Source organism: Amblyomma mixtum, chromosome 7 (assembly GCF_055824585.1).
Source record: "Amblyomma mixtum isolate Tamu chromosome 7, ASM5582458v1, whole genome shotgun sequence".
Lineage (NCBI taxonomy): Eukaryota > Metazoa > Arthropoda > Arachnida > Ixodida > Ixodidae > Amblyomma > Amblyomma mixtum.
This window is the reverse complement of record NC_143018.1, coordinates 55,296,045-55,322,215: the sequence shown is the minus strand read 5'-3', so window position 1 is coordinate 55,322,215 and position 26,171 is coordinate 55,296,045. Positions and strand designations below refer to the sequence as shown.

Below are 26,171 nucleotides of genomic sequence, written 5' to 3'. Positions count from 1 at the left end.
TGTAATAAATAGTCGCAATAAATAGCAAGGGGTGGAAATTCTTCAACAGCCGGCCATTCGTTATAAAAATGACGTTTCGGCCTCACTGCAGGGGCCTTGTTCACTTTAGGGGGTCTTAAACTATGCCCCCGCAGTGGAGCCGAAACATCATTTTTATAACGAATGGTCGGCTGTTGAAGAATTTCCGCCATGAACATACGCGACCAGACAGATTTCCGTCAAACCTTGGATTTCATAGCAAGGGGCCATAATATTTTTGTAACCCTTCGATACAAAATCGAATTAGAAGACGCCAGAATTGAGCATCGTGTATATCTCTTGGTCTCTACTAGCCCGCTTCTTTTTTACTCACTGGGTTGCACAAATATTTTTTTTAACATTCCGCCATTCTTGGGGGTGATGATGCGAGATGAACCGCTCTATAGCAAATACTCATGTGCGATAGATGCTACAAGGTACATATCATCGTTTACTTAGAAATTCTTCATAGCAACTGTCCTTTATGAACGTTGCTCTATAGTGCAACAATATTCCTTACTAAGACCGCCGCGGTGGCTGAGTGGTTATAGAGCATGGCTGCTGACCCAGGAGACGTGGGTTCGACACCGGCTGCACCGGTAACATTTCCCTGTTAAAAGTGGCTGTTAAGGTGGCTAGGTGGCCGTTAAAATAACGATCGGTCGCTGGGAAACACCAATCTGGGTCTTACAAAGACCATCAATGTGCCGTTTCGCATCATTTAACAGCTGCACCATTGAGCCAGGAGGGGTTCCAGGACTTCCAGCTATCTATGATTGTAAAGTAGAGAAGGACCTTCCGCGTATTTATGAATTAGCTCACAACGCTATTGCGTAATACCTCTAAGGAGAAGCTTAAGTGTGCCCTAGCTCCTATGTTTTGTTGCTGTTACTGCGCTGAGTTGTTGTCGAACACAAGGAGAGCCGACGACGCAACAAGCCCGAGTACCGTACAGTCCGGGACAAAAGTCTCCGGACCACGTGTTCCTCAAACGAAGCTTATAACTCTGCTATCAGACATCGGCTGAAGACCGCACTTGTGGAGATGAAAAGAACAAAAATTTAACTTTTACCTCCACAAGTGTGGTCTCCAGCCGCCGACTAATAGCAGAGCTATCGGCTTCGTTAGAGGAACAGGTGGTCCGGAGGCTTTTGTCCCCGACTGTACCTTGGATGCAAGCCGCCCACATGCAGGTGCATGGCTCTAGCGTGACCTGCGGCAAAGTCCTACAAAAAAAATAACCGTTTTAGGTGTGTGCCGAAGCACGAACATCATCCGAGGAGCACTTAGCAGGGCATTCAGATTTCTTTACTGCTACGCAATTCTAAGTTGAGCCACGTCAACAAGTGAACCACACGGGCAAGCATAGGTATAGTATAACTCGCATAACCACAAAGATCAGAAACAGCAAAACGGAACCGGTCGTGTGTGCATCGAACATATAAAGTTTTCTGTTGTTTTCAACATACCGAATGTCTTTTCACCGTCTCTCTTGGGTCATACAAATGCGCTACCATTTTTGAAAAACAACTTAATTTAATATTTAGACGCGTAGCCTTTATGCGCATTTCTCAACATCAGAGATCTGTGGTGTTTCGGTGTGTTTTTGGTTATCGCGATTGTGCTTGTGGAATTTGCCTGTGGCGGAGGTACCTGTATTTTACTTATGTGACTCTCCGCCTGTTTAGAGGTTTGGTTTCGGTAAGACTGGTGTTCTTGTGATTACAAGCTAGCATTCTATCGACAGAAGCCTACTTGAAATTCACCGCAGTGTCCGTTTAGGGGCTAAGTTGTGGGCGATTCACTTTGGGGCTCTACACACTGTGTTCTTGTCGACAGTATCGCTTAGCATGACAGCAATGAAGGAAAGAATGTAGCTATGAATGCAATGACTGTTAAAGAATACGGAGTTTTTAGAGAGCAAAGAAAGGGCACGAAGCTGAGCTAGCTTGATACATATTAATGATTTCTGCCGGCGCGCCTTATGTTTACGAACGAAATTTTGATTGTTCTAGCTAGAAGACAAGCCCAGTAAAGAAGCGTGTCGATTATTAACAGGAGCACTGAACCCATTACTTGAAGAAAATTAAGTTTTCGGAGCTCGTCTGAGTGAAGTGTCAGGATGACTCTAAAACTGTGCCCTCCTCCCAGTCTCTCTCACATGTCCAACAGTTTTAAACAGAAATTATTAATGTTGGAAAATTGACAGATACTGCTATGTTTTTGTCTTTAACAATTTTTTTTACCTGTTTCGACCGATCGCATCGAGTGGTTAAGACTGTCATGAAAACCTGAGGGGAACGCTTTTGACGATAGCAAGAACGTTAATAGCCAAAAAAAATGTAAGACTGCGATCGGGTGGCCTGCGGACATATTGATTGTTATACTGAATTATTACATTATATAAATAATTGCATTCATAAAATGTTTCCCACTCCAAAATGCTTTTGTCCAGAGTATTGCGTATGTCTAATTTTTTCGTTGAGGCTCTGCAAGCAAGCCTGTGAATATACAAGAAGGCATAGCTCGCAAGATCCTCGACTAAGCGATTTTGTGCTATTAAGTCCGCATACAGCGTGCGAAAATTTAATGTCTGAAGTTCGAGGGGGCCAGTATGGTACGCAGTGCCTTTCTCAGTGCTGTTCGAGGAGTGAAAGTCCCGAAAACTCTCGTAAATTAGGCATAACATCTTTCACTTTAGCTTTGAAACTATTCACTCCTCGTGGTTGCTTAAAAGCAGTGCTACCAGAGACGATACACGGAAGACAAGAGGAGACATTGCACTCAACTTTCAACTGCGGTTATTGGAAAAAATTGCACGATTTTTATAGTGGAACCACAAGCAAGCGCGCATGCGCGCTATAAAAACGCTGCACCTGTCATCGATAAAAATCGCCTCGATCATGGACGCATATGAGTATAATACCGGTTCTTTCCCCCGTCAAGGAAGCTCATTTCTTTAGAAGACAAGGCTACCGAAGTCTGCGTAACACAGCTACTTTCTTTCTTTGATATATACACGCCTGTTTTCCATAAAAAATAAAATGACTTAGCCCGTCTTTAGCATCGCCTATATTTATTGAACTGCAAAATCAAAACCTACAAAGCACGTCTGCCACGCTGCTCTCTACATTACAAAGCATGAAATTATCCACTTTAAAACGCAAATAAAGAAAAATACACAAATTTATTGTGTATGCAAAACTCTAAAACATCGCCCACAGTTATTACAGGCTTCGTATTCTGAACCGACACGTGACGGCTTGGATTAATTTTTCAGAACCGCTGGGCCGTTGCCTTCCTTGGAAGCGGCGCTGACGCGCCGTGCCGAACACTGAGACCTCCACGGGCCTCTGATTCTTTTTCGGCCGCCGTGACGTCTTTTTATCGATCGCTGGCCGCCGTTTCAGCGAAGCTTCGGCAGCGCTTGCCTCAGAGAGCCGCGCTGGGTAACAAAATGACTCCACCCTGCTGTCCCCTTGCCAGGTGTCACGCTCACCCGTATACGAACGGCTCTTTCTCTGCCAGCCATTGGCGCTTGTCCAGCACTGTGTGGCGCTGCTATTGTACATTCATAAATCGACCGTGCTTCTCTCCGTAAGCACTGCGCACCTCATTGCACTGAGTCTCTGTGGGTAAAATGCCGCATGATTTTCTATAGCCATTACCATTTGAATGATTGTTTGATTAATTATTGAGTGATTTGTTAAATATTTCATTATTCGATGCAATCGATTGGTTACAAGAATGACGTGGAAAGCTGGCGTTTTAATTAAATTCAAGTTGGTAAATTCATTATGGAGGACGATAGGAGGAAGTGCAACACGACGCGTGCCCTCTAGTCGTGTCGTAGATCTCCCTGTCGTCTTGATTCTTAGCGCTAGAACTATCATGAGTGAGTGAGTGATTACGGACAGACAGGACAGACAGAGAGGCGTGCAGGCAAGCAGGCAGGCAGGGAGGCAGACAGGCGTGAAGGCAAGCAAACAGACAGACAGACAGACACAAATTGGGAGGTAGGCGGGCCGACTGACAGAAACCGACAAACAGACAGGCAGGGAGCCAAAATAATTGATGGGGTTTAACGTAGTTAAACCGAGAACACGTGCGAAAGCAGGCGTTCATTCTTCAACTGGGGGGGGGGGGGGGGGGGGGGCAATTAAACTCCGCCTTAAAGCACGACGCGATACCAGTAGACGATGAATGCACATGCATGCAGAATTTTTCTTTCCCTTTTTAACATTCATAGATGGCGTTCAGTCCTCATACCCTTACCAGCGCAGTGGCGCAGCGGTTAAGTGATGTTCCACTGCACTGGCAGGTAACTCTTTCTATCACAATCACCTGTAGCCTTTGTACGACCCATGTTGCTCTTCCCGAGCAACCTCTCACGCAGCTGCGTGACGCTCTTCCGAGCTTACCCGAGCTCACCCGAGTAACTCGGGTAAGCTCATGTAACTCGGTTTGCTAGGCAATGGCACAAGATCGTCAAGGAAAAGTTTGCGAGCTGCGGATTCGCGAGAAAACAGGTGGCAGCGGCGCGACGCCACCTGTTGGAGTGCAGCTGAAGCGTTTGCTAGGCAACGGCGACTCAAGGTCGTTTGGTAGCCGCACCGCCACGAGCATACGCGACGAGCCGAGCTGGGCTACAGTAATGTTGCCTTCGCAACAAAAGACAGAAAAACGGAGAGACAGATAGACAGGCAGGCTGGCAGGCTGGCATGCAGGCAGGCTGGCATGCAGGCAGGCTGGCATACAGGCTGGCATACAGGCTGGCATACAGGCTGGCAGGCTGGCATGCAGGCAGGCTGGCATGCAGGCAGGCTGGCATGCAGGCAGGCTGGCATGCAGGCAGGCTGGCATGCAGGCAGGCTGGCATGCAGGCAGGCTGGCATGCAGGCAGGCTGGCATGCAGGCAGGCTGGCATGCAGGCAGGCTGGCATGCAGGCAGGCTTACATACAGACAGGCTGAAATGCAGACAGGCTGGCATGCAGACAGGCTGGTAGCAGATAGGCAGGTAGGCTGGCTGGCTGCCAGGCAGGCTGGCTGGCAGGCAGGCTGGCAGGCACGCAGGCACGCAGGCACGCAGGCAGCAGGCTAGTAGGCAGGCCGGCAGACAGAGAGACAGGCATGCAGGCGGGAAGACTGGTAGAGAGAGGGACTGGCAGAGAGACGGAGAGGAAGGCAGGCTAACAGACTGGCAGAGATACAGACAGGGAGGCAGACTGGCAGACTAAGCAGGCAGATAAGCAGGCAGGCAGGAAGGCAGGCAGACAAAGATAGACACCACTTTCAGTCTGGTAAGTCAGTTGTCGCATTTTTCAAAGGAACGCCTTCTGAGAAGCTTCTTACGTGGTGTACTACTACAATTCCTTTCTCTCTGTGACGAAAGCCCAGGAAATCTGGGCAAACCCTACTAATTTGCGAGGTTTCCACTACGTGCTTCATCACGCTACAATACTGATTCGGGACTTTTTCTACAGCAGCTAAACTCGCTGCTAAAAGACGGCGTCGGAGGAACTGCGCTCGAAATCGCGTTACCACCGTGATAAACGTCCAGGGAAATTTTATAAGCCACATTCTGCAGCCCGTAGAAAAAGTAACCTATCAATACGAACATCTTCACGCACATCTCGCCTCTTTCTTCAGCTTTCTTCTCAATAGCAAATCAAAATATTGTCATTGAGTTACGCCCTGCTCGTCATTGGCGACCGAGAGATGACGCCAGTTGGTGATGTCCAGGAAAGCTGGGCCTACGCATTCTACCAATATCCTCCACCAATCGTCCAACATTCTGCTAATCCTTCTCTGTTAAGTGGCGCTCACAGGTGATTCAATACAGACCCCTATTCGCTTCGGTTCTGTCGAAACTTATGAAGTAAGAAAATGAGAAACATGCAATCTTCGAGTTGATGCTCTTGAGATTTAGCATCAAGCAGGCAAGAAAACCGATGAAAGAGGCCGGCCATGCAGCGCTGTATTCGTTGATTAAAACGCTTCTAGCTGAGAAATAAAAAATTAAGACCTGCGTCGAGAATCAGCTCAAAAAAAATGCCTGCTTTCGGACATCCATCGGATCATTCATGTACTATGTTTCCAAAAAGCAGCCAGGTGGCATGGTTTCATTCTCAGTTGTATAGTGAGTGAATCGCTTATCTCCCCTCTAAATTTCATTATGTCTTGCGGACACGACAAGCGCTGCTCTCAAATAAAAGTTTATTAGGTGGAAAGGGATCAACGAAACAAAAAAAAAACGTATTTCCGCGCATACCAAGGCATCGAACACTCACACACACTTGAGAAAACATACCTACATATGCCGGCACAGAAACGTGATTTCCTTATCGTGGAGCAAAATAGAAAGCTTTCTCACACATTGGACGCCTAACTTTGCAATGTGAATGGCTTCCACGATTTCACGAAATGCTTTATCGCAGTGCTTGAGAACAATACGAGTGTCTTGCAATCTTGGTGAGCAAGGGATCGCGTCTTATCGCGTGTCTCGTGAAATTGTGGAATCCTTTCACATCGCGAAGTTAGACGGCCAATGCGTGAGCAAGACTTCTATCTTGCTGCATGAGAAGGGAATCACATATCTCTGCCGGCATATCTCGTGAGTTGCGTCATTTCCATGCGTGGGTGTGTGTTCTCGAGTGTCTGCGAGTGTACGATGCCTACGTATGCGCGGGAAAAAAAAGTTTTCTTCTAACCCTTTGCACCAAAAAACTTTCAGTTGCGAGTCAGCGCTTGTCCTGTTGTGTCACCCTTGTTCCTTTCTTTCGCGCTGTTAACTCCCGTTACCATGTCAAAACAACTCGCCCAGCTTGCCATTCTTGCTCAGTACGTCTGTAACGTAAACAGACGCCTTATCCTCACTTCTTACCACATTTCGATCTTTTTGGAAGATGTAAGGGCTTTATTATACCATTGACAAGCAAACCATGCAGCCTAGCTGCTTTTAGAAAAGACAGCATTTTATCTTCAAGTGCACCACGCAATCAGTTTGGTCTCAGGCGAACGTCTTCCGACAGATGTGGCGAATATAAGGCCGGACATGCGTCCGAATATATCTGAAAATATGTGTACTTATTCGTCCGAATGTTATCCATCAGAAAAGAACGGCAGCGACAAGCGGAATTCGAACAATCGCAGACACAAACGGAACAGATTTATTAATTATCAACTGCCTTCGACCACTCGACTCTCAACGAGGCGTATTTTTTTCTTTTTGAACATGATATTTACTACACACGCATATGCACAGAGAGGGGCTATATATACAGAGGCTATTTACAAAGCAATCTATAAGTGGGTGTGCTGCACTGACTACCGGAAACCCAATTAAGCAGAACGCGCTGAAAGGATGGCGAGGAGAGTACACATTAAGAATGGAGACCAGTCTGGGAGAATGCTGCTTTCTTCTTAAATCTCTTACAGCAGGAGCATCGTTTGTCTAAAATGAGTTTCAGGGGAAAGCGAAGGTTGAGAATTTCAGCCCAACATACTCGTTTCCCACGTGTGGTCTAGTCTAAACCGGAATATCTTGTCCCGTACTGGCACACAGTCAGCGGGCTACACATGTTTAAAAGTAGAAATTTCACGCTTTGCGGACTATCTACAAGTGCGGCATTTTGTTTTCAACATGCAAAAATTATCATGACATGCTCAATATGATTCTATATAGAGGGTGCGGTCGCATACACGCACACAAGCAGCCCCTGGTGCAGCTGGTAAGCCGGGAACTAGCTTGTTTGCCAGAACAGTATTCGTGATCATTTTGAGTAGCCAGTACATATCGCACTGTGCGCGAATTTAAGACGAAGTCTTTCTTCACTGTCCTGTCTAGGATGTTCTAAAACGAAATTGCACCGTTGTTAATAAAGCAGTGTTCGGTGATATCTGGTACGTCGCACAAACGGCACTCTAATGGAGAGAAAAATAAAGTTCCTTCCGGACACGTATTGCGATACAAAGCTACGGCGTGTAGTTTAAAGAAAAGAAAATTTCCGACGATTACGTTACTTCCTAATGCGAAATTTGAGCGCAGCTCATCAGCTGTTGCAGCTTTTCGATAAATTTAGGCAAAGAATGTGAGCAAGACATGTATGTACAATTACAGACTTGTTATTTTTCACACATAATCCTTCCTCAAGAAACGCTCCGCTAACAGTTCTTGATTGTCATGAAGGAAGCTTTGTGTCCGCAGAAATAGATACATATATGCTCGACTTGCTGCAGCAATGCCTGGTTCTCAAAGAAGCGGTCTATGCAAGTATTTCGCGAGGTTGTCACAGCCGTAGGCGTTACGAGCGAGAAGAATGGAATGTTCTCCTGCATAAGTGGTGAGAAATTCCTGTTTGTCTTTATATCTACATCTAAGTCCCCACCCACCCTGCCACCATGGCAGGTGGCAGTTAATGGTTGATCGCGAGAGTTCGCTCACCGTTGTCAGCGCTTACGCATGCAGCGCGCATCTCTCTCTCATCAGCCCACGTACCGATAAGCACGGATAAGGCGCCCACTGACACAGGGCGCTTCATGCAGGACACAGTAATGGGATTTATGTGTTTGGTTTGGTTTGGTTTATTGGGGTTCAGCGTCCCAAAGCGACTCAGGCTATGAGGGACGCCGTAGTGAAGGGCTCCGGAAATTTCGACCACCTGGGGTTCTTTAACGTGCACTGACATTGCACAGTGTTGTTCCATGCATACTTTTGTATCACAGCAAATGCAGTCTAAATTATTCCCAGTTATGTCATCTGCCCTTTCCCCCCCGTCGTGCCTGTATTCCCCTATCACTGATGTCTATTTCTAATATTTCTGTCGGCCGCCAGGAAGTCAACGAGTGCAAGTTCTTTCGAGATGCAACCATGTAAACTCATGGACAAAATATTCCATAATGTTAAGGGGTTAAGCGAAAGTGAAGCGAGTTTGCACCGTTTTTAAAACAAATCTTTCTTAGTAGTTTAAGACATTAATACACATGCGCAAAAATAAAAAAGGCGGCCGTTGCGGTTGTATGGAAGAAGCGCTGTGAAGTTTTCAAGGTTACTGTTGTTTTTCGTGTCTCTGTTGAGTGGCTTTGGATAGGCGTGGGTCCCGCGAAAGCTTTTGGTCAAATCCTCAAAAAACAAAAACGCAATTCTCGTGGCCCTCCGAGCTTACGTCTACCAAGTAAGGGTGTGCGTTCCTGGAATGGTGCACACACGAAAACGTCAAAACAGGACAGCGCTGACGTTTAACATACCTAAACAACGCATTCTTTTCACGGACCTTTTTTCCAAGTACATTAAATAAATACAAGTCGTTTAGAAATAAGCGAAAAAAAGAAGTGAAATTCCATACGAAGTGCTTTTTTCATGCAGAGTTTGAGGTTTGTTCGTAGAAATCTGGCATCTTATGGAAAGAGCTAAATTATTTAAATCGTCGCAAGTCAGCTCCACGAGTACAAACTCTACTTGGTCAAGTGTTTTAGGGGAATCCCCCAAGGTGGAGTAGATTTGTAATAAGGGAGTAATTACTCATTGGCATCCACCCGAGCGCAGCCATATGGAATGCAAATACTTTTAATGATTCCTTGTAACCTTTGTAGCCGTATGGCTGCGCTCGGGTGGATGCCAGTGAGTAATTACTCCCTTATTACAAACTCTACTTCTTAGTGGAAACGAAGTCCCGGGGTGTTTTCTTGCAAATACTTTTAATGGTTCCTTGTAACCTTTTCTGATGGTAGTTTGTCGTCTAATATTAGTGAATTTATGCCAAACAGAAATCCATTTTTACTCTTCCTTCACCCCATTACGGAGAATGAAATGATATCAGTTTTCCTTTGACTTAAGACCAGCTAAAGTTGCGATGCAGAAGGTATGCAGGCTTTCCTTATCGGATATGTGCTTTATATCATTTCCCCGCATATTGCCTATATTTTTAATACGTTTTTGTCAAGCGCTATTTTCCTAAACGGAAGCAAATAGCCAGAGTTCCGGTACTATTCAACAAAGTTGTCGTTAATGAAATGAAAAGGTACAGACCCATTTCTATATTACCTGTTTTTTCGAAAGGGTCATAAAAACTAATACTAATGCAGGCTTCAAAGCCTTTTTGACCGGCACAACCTTATTTCTCCAGCACAGTCCGGTTTTAGGAAACAACGTTATACAAAATTACCAACACTCCATCAAAAGGAATTTATTTTATCGCAATTTGATGATAAGTACATTGTCCTTGGTATTTATATCGATTTTCCTAATCATTTGATTGCATCCTTCATTCTGCTCTACTTAATAAGCTTTAAACGCATGATATTCGTAAGCACTGTTTGAACGGTTTGAAAGCATACCTTGATAATCGCTATCAGTATGATGAAATACTCAATAGCCGCTCAGACTTAAAAGTAATCACCACAGGCGTTCCTCAAGGCAGTATTCTAGGCCCGTTTCGATTAATTGTGTATATAAATGGCCTAGTAAATGTTCATAAAGGTGTGAAATGCGTAACGGACGCAGTCGACTCCTCTGTATTTTTTCATTACCTGACTCTATTATCATTAGGAATAAAGCAAACACTGCCCTCAAAATTCTTCATGCATTATCCGAGCAAAACTCGCTACAAATCGATATAAAGACAAAAGCTGCACTTTTTTGGCCCAAAACCAAATAATCAATTCCATTAATCTCGTTTATGACGATAAAATTATAGAAATTGCAGATAGTCTTAAAATACCTGGAGTTATTTTCACACCAAATATGTGTTAGGACACACACATAGAGTCAATATTGGGCAATTTATCTCGTGTAGTTAGTATGGTGATACGGCTGAGAGCTCGTTTACCTTACAGAATAAAGGTTCTTGTTGATAACACCCTCTTTTTTCAAGGCTATATTCTTGTCTGTTCCTTTGGGGTACCACATCACGTACGAATCTTGAAAAGATACATATACTGCAGAAAAAAATTTTTTCAGTAACTATTTAACTTAACTTACACTGCTTCAACAAAACTTACTTCTAGAAACAAATACAGTACCCGTGTTTAGCCTTTAGAATTAAAGTTCAGCTTTCAAGTGGAAGGTAAAAGAAAATTTAGTTTCTTCATGAATTATCTAATCTTTTGCACGAACACCCATCCTTACATCAGAAAATCTATTGAACAGTGGAAGGCGGTCACTCTGTGAACCAATTACTCGACAAAAAAAAAAAATACCTTACATACTATCAACACTTTTAAATATTTTTCAAAAATCAGGTCTTGACTTTTATACATCTCATGTACGGTCATTGCCTGAACTTTTTGCCACTCATTCTTTGTTAAATAATTGGAAAACCTTTCATGTAATTTACGTTTCTTTAACTTTCTTTTCGTTCATATTTCATATGAAGTCGATTGCTATGTATGTATTTCCTTCTCAACCGTTGCTTGCCTTGTAAAAGAGGCTGCGGGCTCTAATGAAGTCGTTTGCCTCTAAAGCAACTTTTAACCGCAGTTTCCTCTATCACTGATGTAAATAAACAAGTAATTATTGTTATTATTATCATTATTATAACTTCTTGCTTTGCGTTACTCCATTTGGAAATGTACTTCAACAATCTCGGCTATGTATCCTACTGCATGTCCTTAGCGCGCGCTGAGCACCGTTTAATGGCCTACGAGGAGCACTCCTCGAAGCCAGTCTTACCTAATCTGAAAACCACTCTGGACTTATGGACGTCCATCCTCTTAAGTAATCGGTAGCACGTGCGAAGCTGCAGGGCGTTTCGAATCTGGCGCTCCAGCGCGCTACTTCTGCAACCAGCCGCTCCAGCTTACGAATGGCGCTGCCATCGCTTTGTGCCCCGCGGCGCCATCTCGCGATGATTTCGCGCGCATCGTCTAGCGAGTCGTTTTCGCCTGCGCGCTCAGCCGCGCTCAGTGTCGTCTGCTACTGCTGCGTGTTGCCGCCTCCTCACCCGGCGCTGCTTGCCAAGTGCTTCGGCCGTGCGTTGCGTTCGTCTACGGACGCGGCGGCGTCCTCACAAGACGACGCCGAAACCTTCTTATCTTATCTAATCTCGTGCGCACAAGAAAACTGCCGCGCTGAACCTTTTTCTGGTCGAGTGTGAGTCGAGCTTTGACAAGCCCCTCTGTTTCGCGTGTTGCTTCGTCGGCCTCTCATCGGCTTCCGTTGAAGGATTACGCCAGGGGATTCCGCGAGTGTTTGGGGGTGTGCAGAAGAGTACTGGGAGTCTTGTGCGTGGCGCAACAGTACCTCTGCAGCGGTGCATCGTCCCGCTGATCACTGCTACCGTTAATTGGTGATCCCGGATCAGCCGTCGCCGTCATGGCAGCTGGAAGTTTCGGCAAGCCGCCGCAGACTGTGGATAGCCGGACTTACCTGGCCGAGCTGATGAACGAACGGGAGAAGCTCTCCGGGCACGCCGCGCGTCTCGTGGATCAAGGTGAGCACCGTCTCTCCACCTTACGTCGTCATCACGTGGATAACAACGACGAGCGGAGTGGAGCTGAGCAAAGACGATGTTGTTGAGGGCCCGTTTTCCTTGAGCATCGCCGATCTCTTCTAAGATGCCGTCGCGCCGACCGAACTAGCTCACCGACGTTTTTTGGCGCGAGGAAAAGCCTCTGCTCTCATGAAGGCAAAGCAAAACCTTTTACCTGAGGCTAGAAAAGAAGACTAATAAAATGCATTGAACAAGATTGTAATAAGTGTTTGGCCAGCGCCTACAGACTTTTCAATGCATGTCGTTGGGAGCAAATGAAATAATAAACACCAGATATGAAGATTTCACGCGTTTGTTCCTTGAGGCGACCAACATCGAGACGCCTCGACTGCAAAGACTTTTTTTACGAAACCTTTATATAGCTTCGTCATGCGACGAGGCACACTTCTGTTGCAGTTCTCAGTTGGGCTGCAGTGGTATATTTTATGCATTGCACTCGGATCTCGAAATACGGTGCATAGCCTACAAAATAAACTGTACGTGTTTTATTCTATCAAACATTATAAGCCATGCGGGCAGACGTTTCACCGAACAAAGCACTTTCCCGACATGCGATCTTAACAGCGCGTGCGGTTCAGAAGTGCTGTAGTGCTCACGCTAATTCGGTACAAGTATCCGCGGGCTGTGAACTGTCATGTTTATATACTGTGAGTGTAGTATTACATTTGTAGTGACATGTGTAAGCGAACTCGGCCTTTTCAGGCATGCGGCTCGGAGACTTAATTTTGAGCTTCACAACATCTGGATGCAAAGACCCCAATACAGTTTCCGAAGTGATGCGGAGCTGCGCCATGCTGAAGCCGTTTCACGTACCTGTATGCGTATTAACGATTCAGCAAGGTGTAGATCCAAAGACATACATTCTTAATGCGTTCCACGTCTACCTGAATGTCTTGCTACTGCTCCGTGTTCAGCACAAAGCAAATAACAAAGTTGATGCGTCGATTATTCGTTACGGAGTCGCTGCTGCTGCCATAACTAGAGCGAGGCACAGGTAGCGCTGCTGGGTTGTTTTGTTCCCACCTGTAAGAACCAACATAGTGTTGAAGTAATGAAGTTCTCTTAGCATAATATGCCCGACGGGAACCACGTACAACGAAGTTATTACTTAGCTCTTCAGTTGTAGAACAAGATAATGGGTGTAGTCAGTCTCATGCCCTATACAGCAAAGCAATCGCATCGGGTCCTATACGATCAGGGTTGATCCGAATTGTTAAGAGGCAGTTTCTTCTTTTCTTTTTTCAGTGTTCATCCCACCACAGAAGGAGGACGATGTCTTTATAAACATCAGGGGGCACGCGCTCAATTTTTTGCGCTTCTTGGAAGTTGACACGTGCGGGCACCGCCATATCGAGAACGTATTAGATATAGCGGAGGCTGCCTCGGGGCTTATGTGTTGGCAGTGAAGGCTGGCTACAGGCTGTGTTTTGGACAAGGTTATCAGTTTTCTGACAAATGCTTGTGAAGGAAGCGCGTGCGTTGCTCATCACAGGTCTTGTAAAACGAAAAAGAAATATTTAGACTAACTGCAATAACCAGCCGTCCTTGCAAGTCCACATAGCTCGAACAAACTGAGACAAAGGCTGCTTTTTCCCTAAACACACTAGATTTTTTGCAGAGATTGAAGCTTCAGGACTACCTCAAGGCCAGTACAGTCGCTGTGCTAACATGGCTGACAGAGATGTATCACGGGCAGATGCAGGCGAATCCAGCTATAGACCAGAGGTGGCTACGTTGTCCTCTGACACATCTGAATTTGCTGAGAACGTTCAATTTCGCCCCAGTATCCACGCTGACATCGGCGCTCGGTCGAAGCTTACGCATAGATAGGCGTCAGCCAGCTCATGAAGGTTTGCTGAAAAAGTAGACTTTCCTCGCGACTTTCAACAACCCTTTAAAGCTATCTTTGTGGAACGCTTGCAAGCGCTTGTGGCTCAAGCAATTTGCAAAGATTTATCCTTTTATGGCTGCAGAGTCGACACATGTCATTCAAATATTGCTGTTACGACCAACTTCACAAAATGAGAAAACAGCACTAACCGCATATATGCGCCAGAGGAGACGTTGTTTTAAACCCTTTTAAACAATGCACCGAAATAGTAAAGCGAAAGCCTGGTAGGAATAGCGCAGGAAGCACGGATGTTTTGGCGCATGTCTCCATCAGTTCTGACTAATCTCTGCACTAAATAACATGGTTTAGCGCCACTGTGCTGCGCCCCCTAGAATTGCAAATGTATTATCAAAGAGGTATTTTCATCGTCACTTGCATTAGTCATTATACTGTTTAGTGTTACAAACGGGGGTACCAGCGTATTTACACTAGTGAATGTACCCGAAAGACGCGAATTTCGATGGAGGCGAAATTCTCGAGGCCCGTGTACTGCGCGTTGTCAGTGCACGTTAAAGAACCCCAGGTGGTCGAAATTTGCGGAGCCCCTCACTGCGGAGTCCCTCATAGCCTGTGTAGCTTTCGGACGTTAAACCCCAATAAACCAAACACTAGTGAATGTTAGCGGCGGCAGTCGGGGCTATATACTGGCAATACGCCGCTCTATTGGCAAGTGCCGGTGGGCGGTCGGCAATGATAGACGGCCGTCGCCATCGTAGAATATGTCGCGTTGCGATGAACATCGCCTGATGTGGTTACCGCTAAATAGTTTACAAGCCATTTACCGCTGCAGTACTGCCGCAGTTTTCGCTTTTTCGCGTAGGTATACCGAACGTGACCGGATCAACCGGCACCGCGTGCTGGTTGCGTTCAGGTGCTTCATGAGCGCGACCATCATATCTGTGAAGATTGAGCGACGAAAGCGGAACTATCGCTCTCATCAGCTTTATAACGAACATTGGCAAAGGAAGTGGCTCGTAGTTTAGTTTTATTTTTTATTTTTTGATTCAGCTGCCGCGTCGATAGGTGCGCGCACAACAATCCATAGTTTTTTGCTTCGCTTTAGAACTTAGCTGGAACTTTATATTATGGATTAACACAAGCTGGCTCGATAGTAAATTGGTCGACAGGTAGAGTTCAAAGGCATCTTATAGTCAACAACTTTGGGAGAGTAGCATGGGCGTCCGGAGGGGGGGGCAAGGGGGGGCGGCTGCACCCCCCTGGAAAATCACTCCCTCGAACCGTGAGTGATGGCCGCACGCCAGGGGCCGTGGTGGGCTCAGCCAAAAGGGTAAAAGCAGCCCCGCTTCCACGCTTTGGGTCACATCTGCGAAATGCCGCGTCCGGGCACGCCTCTTTACGCCGTTTTCAAACCACGCCATCGTTAGCTCTGTTGAAGGCCGACCTGTTGCAGACATACAGCGGCACCGGCGAGCATGTGTTTCAAGCCGTCTTGAAATGGGTGCCTGTTTCTTTGATCTCTAGGCAGATAGCGACACGGAGGCAGACAGTGCACAGTGCATCTTGTTTTCGCCTTCGTTAAGCCGGCCACCGATGAATTCTTCAGGAGGGAAAGACAAATCAGCCGTGTCCACCCCCGCTTTGTCGGGCTGCTCAGGGGCAAGCGGGCGATCAGTTGGCGCCGCCGCCGCTCTCTGTGCCTCCGATCCACGGGAGAGCGCAGTGCGGTAGAAGCGCCGCTATCAGAATCTTCGGCAAAAGGGATTAGCATCTTTTGTTCACGGCGACGCAGTCTCCAGAGGCGCCCCCACACCAGCGTCCCTTGCGTCTTCTCCGAAAACCAGCGCCTTTGGTCAACGCAGCCCGATGGCGCCTGCCTGGCTCGCCTGTCACCTCTGGCTGGGCCTCAAATGACAACAGCGCCCGTGTACTGTTCGAGGTCAGTGCCCGGTAAAGAAACCCAGGTGGTCGACATTATCCGGAACTCTGTACTACTCCGTTCCTCATAGCCTGAGTCGTTTTGGGGCTCTGAACACCATAAAAACACACAAAACAAATTTTCCTACCGGAGTGGCGAGTGTCCCTTCCCCTTGGAAGTCGCACGGAAGTAAGCCCTTGCACGTGTGCGCGCCTCTGTATTTGTGCTTCGGTGTTTTTAGTGGCCGTTTGTCAACGAAGCTGAGAACAACCAAGACAGTAGACGAGAAAGCGACGAGCGGCGAGCAGTGTGCGTGCGGTTGCTCGACTGTGCGGATGCGCGAGCAAGATGGAGCGAGGTGTATGAAGCTGCGAGCGTGCATTTATCTTGTAAATAAGTTTTCGTTGTATGTATAGACATCTTTTGTTTTCAACGTACGCGTTGAACCGTTTTTCCAATCAATGTGTGTGATGAGTGTGCACCGAGAGCGTGTAATGAAGCACAGAAATGAATTTATCACCCGTGTAATCACGCAATTCGCCCAAAAAAATCAGAGGAGTCTACAGTTGCTGTTCAAGGAAGACTGACTGAGTGACTGTAGTTGCGTGTTTGTGACCATATTGTGCTGTGTGCTGGTCATCAATCCGGGTGAGTCGAGAACCCGTATGCAGCAATACTGAGCACTCTTCTCCACGAAGTGACAGTATATTTTTGGATTTTTTATTAATTTTAACTGTTTCTTCGTTGATAAACTGCAATGTATCTCTCCTAGCCACACTTTAATTTGCTGTTTGTAATTTTTATTTCATGTGTGTATTTCACTTATTTTTTATTTATATATAAATAAATAAATTCATACCGCAAATAGTGCCTTTTTGCTACGAACATGCCCCCCCCCCCCCCTCCGGCGCCAACAACCAATGGGGCCCCCCCCTGCAAAAAATTCTGCGGACGCCCTTGGAGAGTAGTAAAGTTCTATACGTAAAATGTTTGCTTTCGGTAGCGTTTAACCTGCATTTGAAAATATTTAAAGTAGCCCGGGCGGACAAACTATATCGTGACGACGACGATCAACACGTTAGCGCTGACAGAATAGTGTTACTGCATCCCCCGGAACAAAAGAGGTACTGTCTACTGCGGGCGACAAGAATGAGCATATGGGCTAGACGGTACCGCACGCTCGGAACATAGCAGCGCCGTGGCAAATGAAAAACCGCATACACAGCACTGTCGCTTCTTTCAGACGCCTTGGCGATTGGCGCACTGCTTCAACTATGCTGTTGGTTAAGGGCGAAGCAGAGCTCATCAGCGTCAGTATTCCCGTCCGCGCACACATTACCAAGCGCATTTTAAATGAGGCTTCAACAAGATCAGAACGACAGTGTTATGGTCTTGTCCAGACCCAAAGAGTGCCCTGAAAAAAGCAAAAAAAATTTCTGGCTGTAAATAACGTGAAGCAAACCGGCAGATTTAATATAAGCTTCGTCATCGAATTTTTGCACCTTTACCTTTTTCCAGCTGTACAGTCGTGAGCAATATTAAAATGAAAAATTTTTTAGTATTCATGTATTCATTGCTTCATAATGATGTATGACAAGCACAGATTTTTTTCTGTTTTATAACTAGTTTTCCTCTAGACGTATAATATCCAAAATTGTTTCTAAAATTCGGTGAATAAATAGCCAGAAAAATCCCAATTTTATGTAAAAGATTTCTTCTAAATCGTGCTGCTCACTACTGCACATCACAGACCTTTAGGAATCGACTGGAGCCAGCCTGTACTTCCGCTCTCCCTGTCTTGGCTGTCGAACTTATTTTCCTCGAAACTTCATTGTACGTCGTATATTAACATTTCTGTTATAACTTCTTTCCATTTCGTTTTTTTGCTTCCAAACTAGGCCGCCGAGAGAGAGACCAGAGAGGGTATCGCAGTCGCCCGTAACACGTGTGACACTTGGTAATTAAAATCAAGCACTTCCGAGTCGCCAAGATGGGTGCGACCTGAGGCGGAAAACCGCTCGATGTGACAACCGCACCCCATAATTTGTCGCCGGCTGCGTCACTACGAGTCTTCCGTCTCCTCGGTCCGGGCTTGATCGCAATCGATACTAAGTAGAAAATGGCCAGTGGGTAACTAATAAAGATAACCATAAGACAGCACTCAAATTAAAGCGATGGTATGCGTTGCGCTTGGTGCTCTGAATGGGAACAATGACCGCCATTGTATCACAATTATAGTGAACTAGAATATTATTCTAGTTCACTATAATCACAATGAAAGATAAAGAAATAAAGCGTTATTCAAACATGAGAGCCAATGAGGCCGGTTTTAATGGATTTTGCGACAGCCGCGCAAGACCGCTTTCATTTTTATCGACGATCACAAAAATGCCACCGTTTTTTTTTTTACTCATGTTTAATGTCACACGATATAATGCTAGTTTAGGCGGAACAGTATCCTAGTACCCACTCGTGTCATCGTTTGTGATTTTCCTCCTGTTACCATGAATCGCAGTCGCTCTTTATTCTGTAATCGTTGTCTTCCACGGCACACTGGCTAGGAGCCTTTGAGCTGGCCTGTATCGACGCCGTTGCCATGGTTGTTATTGCGCAACCGCTGCCGACTCCTGTGTGGTGTGCAGCTATATGACCGATGTCCGGAGAACTGGTCCTGCGATGCCACGAAGTATTTTGCAATGACTTTTTTTTTCTCACTAGTTTCGCTTCTCTAGTACTTACGCTGGATGCGGAGACTGGATGTCGCCTCCTCTATTCCTCGGTGGTACAGTGGTAGGGAGCACATAATGTATACCAAGGCATTTAAAACTGACGCTAGCTGCGTTCGTAGCGTGAAGAGGTGCCAGGGCGACCGGTTGTTCGAACTGGCCAGAAAAGCGCTTATTCCGTTCATAAGGAGATTAGAATAAACAACTGGTCTTCGACGACCATGCCTCACTTCGAGGCTAGCTCTTGTAGCTTGGTTATCTTCATTCCTTTATCTTTAGTTTAATATGGTCGTGCTAACCAAGACGATTATGCTGTACTTTTACTCGCTGCTCCAGACTACCTAAAAATCTCATATAAATCCAAGGCAATACATGAAACAGACAGGAGCGGGGGATCAGTGGTTACCACATTCGACTGATGACCCGAAAGACGCGGCTTCGATCCAGGCCGCGGCGGCCGAATTTCGATGGAGGCGAAATTCTAGAGGTCCATGTGCTGGGCGATGTCAGTAGTGCACGTTAAAGAAACCCTGGTGGTCGAAATTTCCGGAGCTCTTCACTGTGGCGTCTCTCATAGCCTGAGTCGCTTTGGGACGTTAAACCCCCATAAACCAACCAGTGACCAAACCGCAACAGACAGGAAGATAGAACACAGCACTGTAACTAACTATGCAACTTCCATATCTGTAACTACGGAAGATCGTCACCAACGCTCTCAACAGCTTGCTTTATACATGAAGCAGATTGTATAATTCGCGTAACCCTGATGCTTATGGCGAAACATTTTATGCGTTACTTTGTACCGTTTAGGCGCTAGAACCCTCAAGTCGCCTATTATTCCTGTTATCAATAAAAGAATCAGGACACTTTCTACACACTCAAAGCAAGAGCAGCCAGTGGGGGTGTAAAACTACATTGCTCAACGCCGTAGAGACCTGGAAGTGCAATGGGCACTCGTCACGGCAGTTTGGATCAATAGACCAACAGTGCCGGTAACAGGCGACTATATACCGCTGTTTTCGTCCAAGCGCCACGGCTTCCAGCGGAGGTGCCAAACTGCAACAATGGCAGGAAAGCTTGCTACAGTTCACAGAACACGTCAAAACACCCGAAACCAGCGGGAGGTACGGCGTTCGAATCCCATTCCCACCGAGAATCATCTGGTTTTCTCTAATGAATAAAACGGGCTGTACTTTAATTTGCTCGCCCTACCCTGCGGAGTAACGTTTGGAACACGTGCATGCTGGTTTGCCGACGAATTCGCAAGCAGTTTTTTTACATATTTCTTTAGGAATGGGCACGGTTTATTAACTTTTTTTCTAATTAATTCCATCCCTTGTTGCGCGATCTTGACGCCTCTTTTGTGAAACGTTCCCACGCCAACTGGCATGACTTCTGAGCACTGCACATTCGTGTTCCAGAAGGACCCTGTCGAGCTTAAGAAATCGACAGTTGAAACTGACCGGTCTTTTATCCCTTTCGGAGGCTCTGAGTGCCTCTCTTAACCCAACCCAGCCATACTGCCCGATTTATCAACAGCACTGGTTGTGCGGGAGCTAGTGACAAACGCAGTAGATCATAGCGCGTACGTTATCTTTGCAACAAAGCGTTTATCTGGAGCTCTCTCGCCGCAGGTTTGGCTAGCGAAGCCGCTGAGAAGTGGGTATCCAGAAGTGTACCAAAACCTGCGCACGTTCACGCTGGTGTGGCTTAAGACACGCTGTACCTTTTGAATGTCATGTTCTTGGCTTCCATGGAAGCGACAAACGGAAGTTGCGCGAGTAACCAAACATCCACAGAAAGATCTCACCGAATCAGCATTGAAGAATAGTACGTAAGCGCTTTATTTCGTGTTCTTTTTTCCATGACTGGGAATGATTGTGTTCTTTTAAATTGCTCTGCAATTCGGGAAATTATTCGGCCTGATGCGAAATATACCGGGATCTAATATGGTATATCCATGGCTTTCTTTCGTATTGCACCGGAATAGCCTATCATGGACCTGGTGGATATTAAAGCATATTCGGTGGTTAGGATATAGCTCCGCCAGCTAACAGAGTGCGTTCTTTTACAGATCAATATTTTTTTAGAGCGTATACACTTCCCATAAGTGGAGCGCAAGCTAGCGGGATCTTTTTCATTGCATTTTAAACGCTAAACTAGTTCAACCTGAACTCCTGCGACGAGACTTCACCCATGTGTAAAAAAGTCTAAGTGACTAGTTCAATACTTTAGAGTTTAAACTGACAACCTTTTTCCTAATGCATCTTTATAAGACAGCATGAAAATCTGAGCATAAAATTAGCGTCCCTGCACATTTGAACCTGGTGTGCTCTTAGCCCTCGCTCAAGCACTTTCGGCGGAGTCTGGAAAATTGAACGGCGGCAGAGAAGGATCCAACCAAACACCGGGAGAGGGGGGGGGGGGGGGGGGGGGGGAGGTGCTGCTTTCTCTTTTCGTTTTGTTTTTTTTTTTTTCGCTTCCTCTTTTGCAGGGTGGGTCCTCTTTCATCACAATCGGCGCGGAAAATAATCAGCTCAGGCTTCTTCCCCTTTCCCGGGCCGGCGTCCAGCTTCTGCGCATCTTTTCGCTTCTTTCGTACTATTCTATTGTTTTATTCTCGCATTCAAATTGCACTGTCCTTCCCTGCCCTTGTTATTTGCTCCACCCCCTCTGCGATTTCTTCGAACGGCCAGAACGCGCCCACCGCTGCTATTTTCAGACGCCGCGCTGCCTTGCGCCAAACCCGGCGCGCGCTCTCGCGGCGCTGACTTGAGAAGGCGCGAAAACCGAGCGGTCCCTCCTTATACGACATCGGAGATCGATTAACCCGGCCTTTTCTGCTTTACGATTGCGCCGCGCATTTTCCCGCGGAATCCCCAAAACGGCAAACAAAAGCTATCTGCGCCTGCAGTTAGCGTGCGCAGAGTGTGTAAAATTCAAAACAGAAGGAACCCAGAGTCGTTTCTTTACTTTTTCGGAATCCAACCCTGCATTCGAGAGTGCGTGCCTAGCTGCGGCTTAGTTTGGTTTATTGGGGTTTAACGTCCTGAAGCAACTTAGCCTATGAGGGACGCCGCGGGTTAGCGAAACGTCTCAGTGATATATATATATATATATATATATACACGCGCGCACACACACACAGTCGAAAGTCGTTATAACGAAACGCTTTATAACGAAAGAATGGTATAACGGAGGAATGATGCTTCCTTCTCAAAGCTCGGTTGACAACACGGGCTATAACGAAGTTACCGCTCTAACGTAGTAATCGCCGGGCCCCTTGAACTTAGTTACAACGAGATTCAACTGTATATATATGTCCACGATGCCAAAGAAACTTCCATAATCCTGTCGCTTTCTCCCGGATCGAAGAAGTGAACAGGCCGCCCAGTGAACAATACACTGGTGAAAATAAGCACATAGTTCATTTTGAATAATGTGGTTTTTTCAGTGGCATTGCTCGTCTTCATTCCGTTAGTTCATTCCTCACCCCTGCCCTTTGTTTCTTGTACCGTTCCGTCAGAGCCTTGTATTTCCTAAAGCTCTCTCTAGCCCTGTGCTCATCGGAGCGTTCCTTTTAGCCCAACCCCATCTGCCTTTCAGCTTCCTTCCGGATTATCCAAACCCTTCTCCTCCAGGTATGCGTCGGTGGCTTCGATGCTTTGGGGGCTTTGGTGATGGCCGGTTGCTTCACCTTCTGGCAATTGAGGGCTCCTAACTCACTTTGTCAAGAAGCGGTCGCGTCTATTGCGGCATTGTGACATACATTATCCCTCTCTTTCACGCGTGCATTACGTACTGAGAAGTGTACGCTACCCGCCAATAGCTGTTCAGTTGTTATGGCTTTCGGTTTCGAAGACCAAGTCCCCGGGATGGAATATGAGCCGCGGCGGCCGTGCTTGTTTGTAGTTGAAATGTAAAACTACAACAGGCATCGACATTTCAGTGCTCATTAGAGCAGTCTCTGGTCTTCTAAAATGATAAAGTGCCCTCCGCTGCAACGTTCTATATTGCGCACAGTGCCGCTTCTGCATGTAATGGTCAGAGATTAAGTTGCTGGGCTAAGCGAACAAGTACGAAAGCAGTCAAAAGATGAAAATGAAGCGACTGCGCATGCCATAGTAGCACCGGCTCCAGCAGTGACTCGAATGAATGCACTCATCTGGACTGAACTTTAGAAATGTCGCTGTCATTCATAACAGGCTGCATACGCACTTTCTCGGTGGCGCGAGTCGGTGGTGTGTCGCTAATGCGAGGAAAAAGAAGCTGGTTATCACAGAGCTCCAGCGCGGAAAGTTCTTCCACTGAGTTGTAATATGGAGGGCGCAATTTCGCACGCCTGATTAGCCTCTCGGGGCTTTGGTTTATCTTTCGCGCATGGGTGACTGAACGGCAATGTAAAGAAAAAAGGAAGATTCGCAGCGTAATTTTCTGGAATGACAGCCCTTTCGCCCAAAGGCGAACGTTCTCTGCGCAGTTATGCCACGTACTCGCGAGAAACGAAGCGACGCCCAGGACGCGAAGCCATGAGTAAAACGATAACTAGGACGACGAAAACAACAAGTAATTGCTCACCTTTGTTCTGACTGGGGATATTGGATTTGCGCGGCTGGCAGACCAATTCCGAAGGAGACGGAACAGGCTATATAACTCTCGTTTCACTGTATCTTTCACTTTTTTTTTTTTGCGCCGACAGGCCCAAAAATAGCCGCAGGGAGTGCCGTCCACGGAACGAGCGTATCAGGAAGAAAACAACCAAAATTATTTTTGCTTCCTGATTGGTGTTGAAAAGGCGATAAAGTGATGGCGTGACTGAGAGAAAACGGTTTATAGTCCAACAAAATTCATACTGCTCACCCATGCTTCAGGAGCGACTGTTGACTGCGTGGAAATAAAATATGCACTTCCATATTCCATCGTCGTGCACTTATTCGGGAATTCTGAAGGTGAGCGGGGAGGGGGGGTGGGGGCGGTTAGTACTAAAGCGAGAGTGAAATAAAGAGTAGAAGCAGCTCAGAACGGTACGTGCTCTTAAAGCAGTGGTGGAGCAAAGTCACAGGTAATGAGAAAATTATCGTGCATTCTACTTGTAAAATAGCATTTATAGTGTGTTCGCAACTATGGCAGGGGGATGTCATACCATCCGTCATTCGCATCTCGTCGCTTTCGAAAGTGTACGCGCCCATCACGCCATCCTGCTCACCCCTCGAACGTTCCCGCACACGACAGAATATACTTCAGCTTTTTTTCACGAGCTGCGCGCATCAGCGAATTTCTTGTTCGATTCAGCTTTGTTGGACATTCAAAGCGATTCTTCAAACTAGCTGTTCGCTGCAACTTTTAAAGTTAAAAAATGCAAAGAAGAGATAGAAGCTGGGCACGCGACGTCAGCGGTTTCGTGCTGTGCGGAAACGTGCCTTCGTCAATGCTTTCTCCGCTTTTTTTTTAAACTGAGTCTGTTTTTCTTCGATCTCTTCTGTTTTTATTTCTGTCTCTAAAAACGTCTGTTGTAGTGTCAGCCAGTATGCACAGTCCGCCCGCGCTGTTGGGCGTGCGTGATAACTTATCTTTCGGGCTGAGCCGTGTCTCATTCACGCACGATCAGCGACGTGTATGCATGTGTGCGTCTTTTTGGTTATGTGTAGAGGAATCTCTCGGCGCCGTAGCTACGCTCTATTTAGAGCAATGCATGCGCGACAAAAATGTGCCTACCAAGCCTAGCTGAATGTTTCATATCGTCCCGTCACGCTGCTATTTTTCTATCCTTTACATGTAGTAACAGCAAAAATAACCGCAAATGAAGAAGGATCGACATCTGAGCTAGTTGGTAATGCATCACGAAAAAGTTTAGCGCACTCATGACGAACAACAAGGAGTGCTGTCTTGCCTTCCTTGCCGTTCGTCGTGAGTGCGCTAAACTTTTTTCGAGAAAAAATAAACGACTGCTGCAGGCCATACTGAGTGAAAATCTGTGGGAGAAAGCATGTTGTCCTTGTGCAAAAAGAAAGAAAAGTGCTGTATTGAAGATCAAAAGCGCTCACACGAACGTGAAATGCTTTCGAGAAGCAACTACATCGGAAGCACAAGGTATTACACACATATGTTCGCTCTGAATGTTGTTCAGGGGCCTCTTTAAGTGGACTATAACATTCTCGCGAGAATTCACACTACGACTCTGACGGTGATAGTGCGAAGCCGCTGATAGTTTAATTAACCCCATTCAATCCTTCAGAGAGATTCATTATTGCTGATGCGGCTGTCGCGATAATAACTGTTGTCATTGTATTTGATGCGCCCCAACCTTCCAGATTTGTGCTTTTTTTTTCGTGAAACTTGCGCTAAGATATCGTCATGCCGTCCAAAATTAGTGTGTGCAATCGCCCCGCAAAATGGTGATTAGGCTTTGACAGCAGCCATAAAACGAGTACACAAATGGCAGTACATATAGTGAGGTGTATGGTATGTAACGCAGTGGTGGTGGTACATGTGGTTTTACGTCCCAAAGAGAGTCAAGGGGGGGGGGGGGCTATGAGACGATTTAGTGAAGTGCTCCGGATTAACTTCGACTACCTGGCGTTTGCAAGGTCCACTAACATCGCAGAGCGCACAAGGGTTTTGTGAATTTCGCTACCATGAAATTACTGCCGCCGCAGCCGGGATTTGGTCCAGTATCGTTAGACTCACCAGCCAAATGGCGGAGCCTCTAAGACACCATGTCCGGTTAATATGATGTATGGTATGGTATGATATCGTATGGGATGTTTAACGTCCCGAGGCTAGACTTGATCTTTAAAAGACGGCGTAGCGGAAAGCTCCAGATTAATTTCAAGCACCACGAATTTTACCGTGGGCACCGTCAACAACAGCGGAGGTTTTTGTATTGCATTTTGATTTAAATGAGACTGCCTGAACCGGGATTGGATGGCTTGATTTCATGCTCAGAAACAGCGCACATTAGCTTTTCAGCCACTGCTGCGCGTCATATCTCAATGATGCGATTCCATGCTGCCTATGGCTGCAGCTCCGCTTGGAAAACATGCATGTGCTGAGGGCCCTGGTGTGCTTCATCATGGCCGTGCTCGAAGGGAGTTTATTTTGTGTTAATCAACAAACATGCCTTTTACTATGGTGAAAGAAGTGGTTATGGCAACAGTTATCGCTACATAAC

General features: G+C 46.3%; 1 protein-coding gene across 4 annotated transcripts in view; it reads left to right on the top strand.

Annotated features, from left to right (window-relative positions):
- The first annotated feature begins 11,896 nt into the window (after positions 1 to 11,896).
- LOC149336124 (uncharacterized) overlaps positions 11,897 to 26,171 on the top strand; it is a 237,135-nt gene continuing 222,860 nt past the window's right edge. For 2 of the 4 annotated variants that reach the window (XM_089552613.1, XM_089552612.1), the window contains exon 1: positions 11,897 to 12,447. In XM_089552613.1, the coding sequence (XP_089408739.1) occupies positions 12,330 to 12,447 (118 nt within the window). In that variant the 5' untranslated portion in view covers positions 11,897 to 12,329. The remainder of the gene's footprint in view (positions 12,448 to 26,171) is intronic. The other 2 variants (XM_089552614.1, XM_089552615.1) reach the window with 2 other exon arrangements.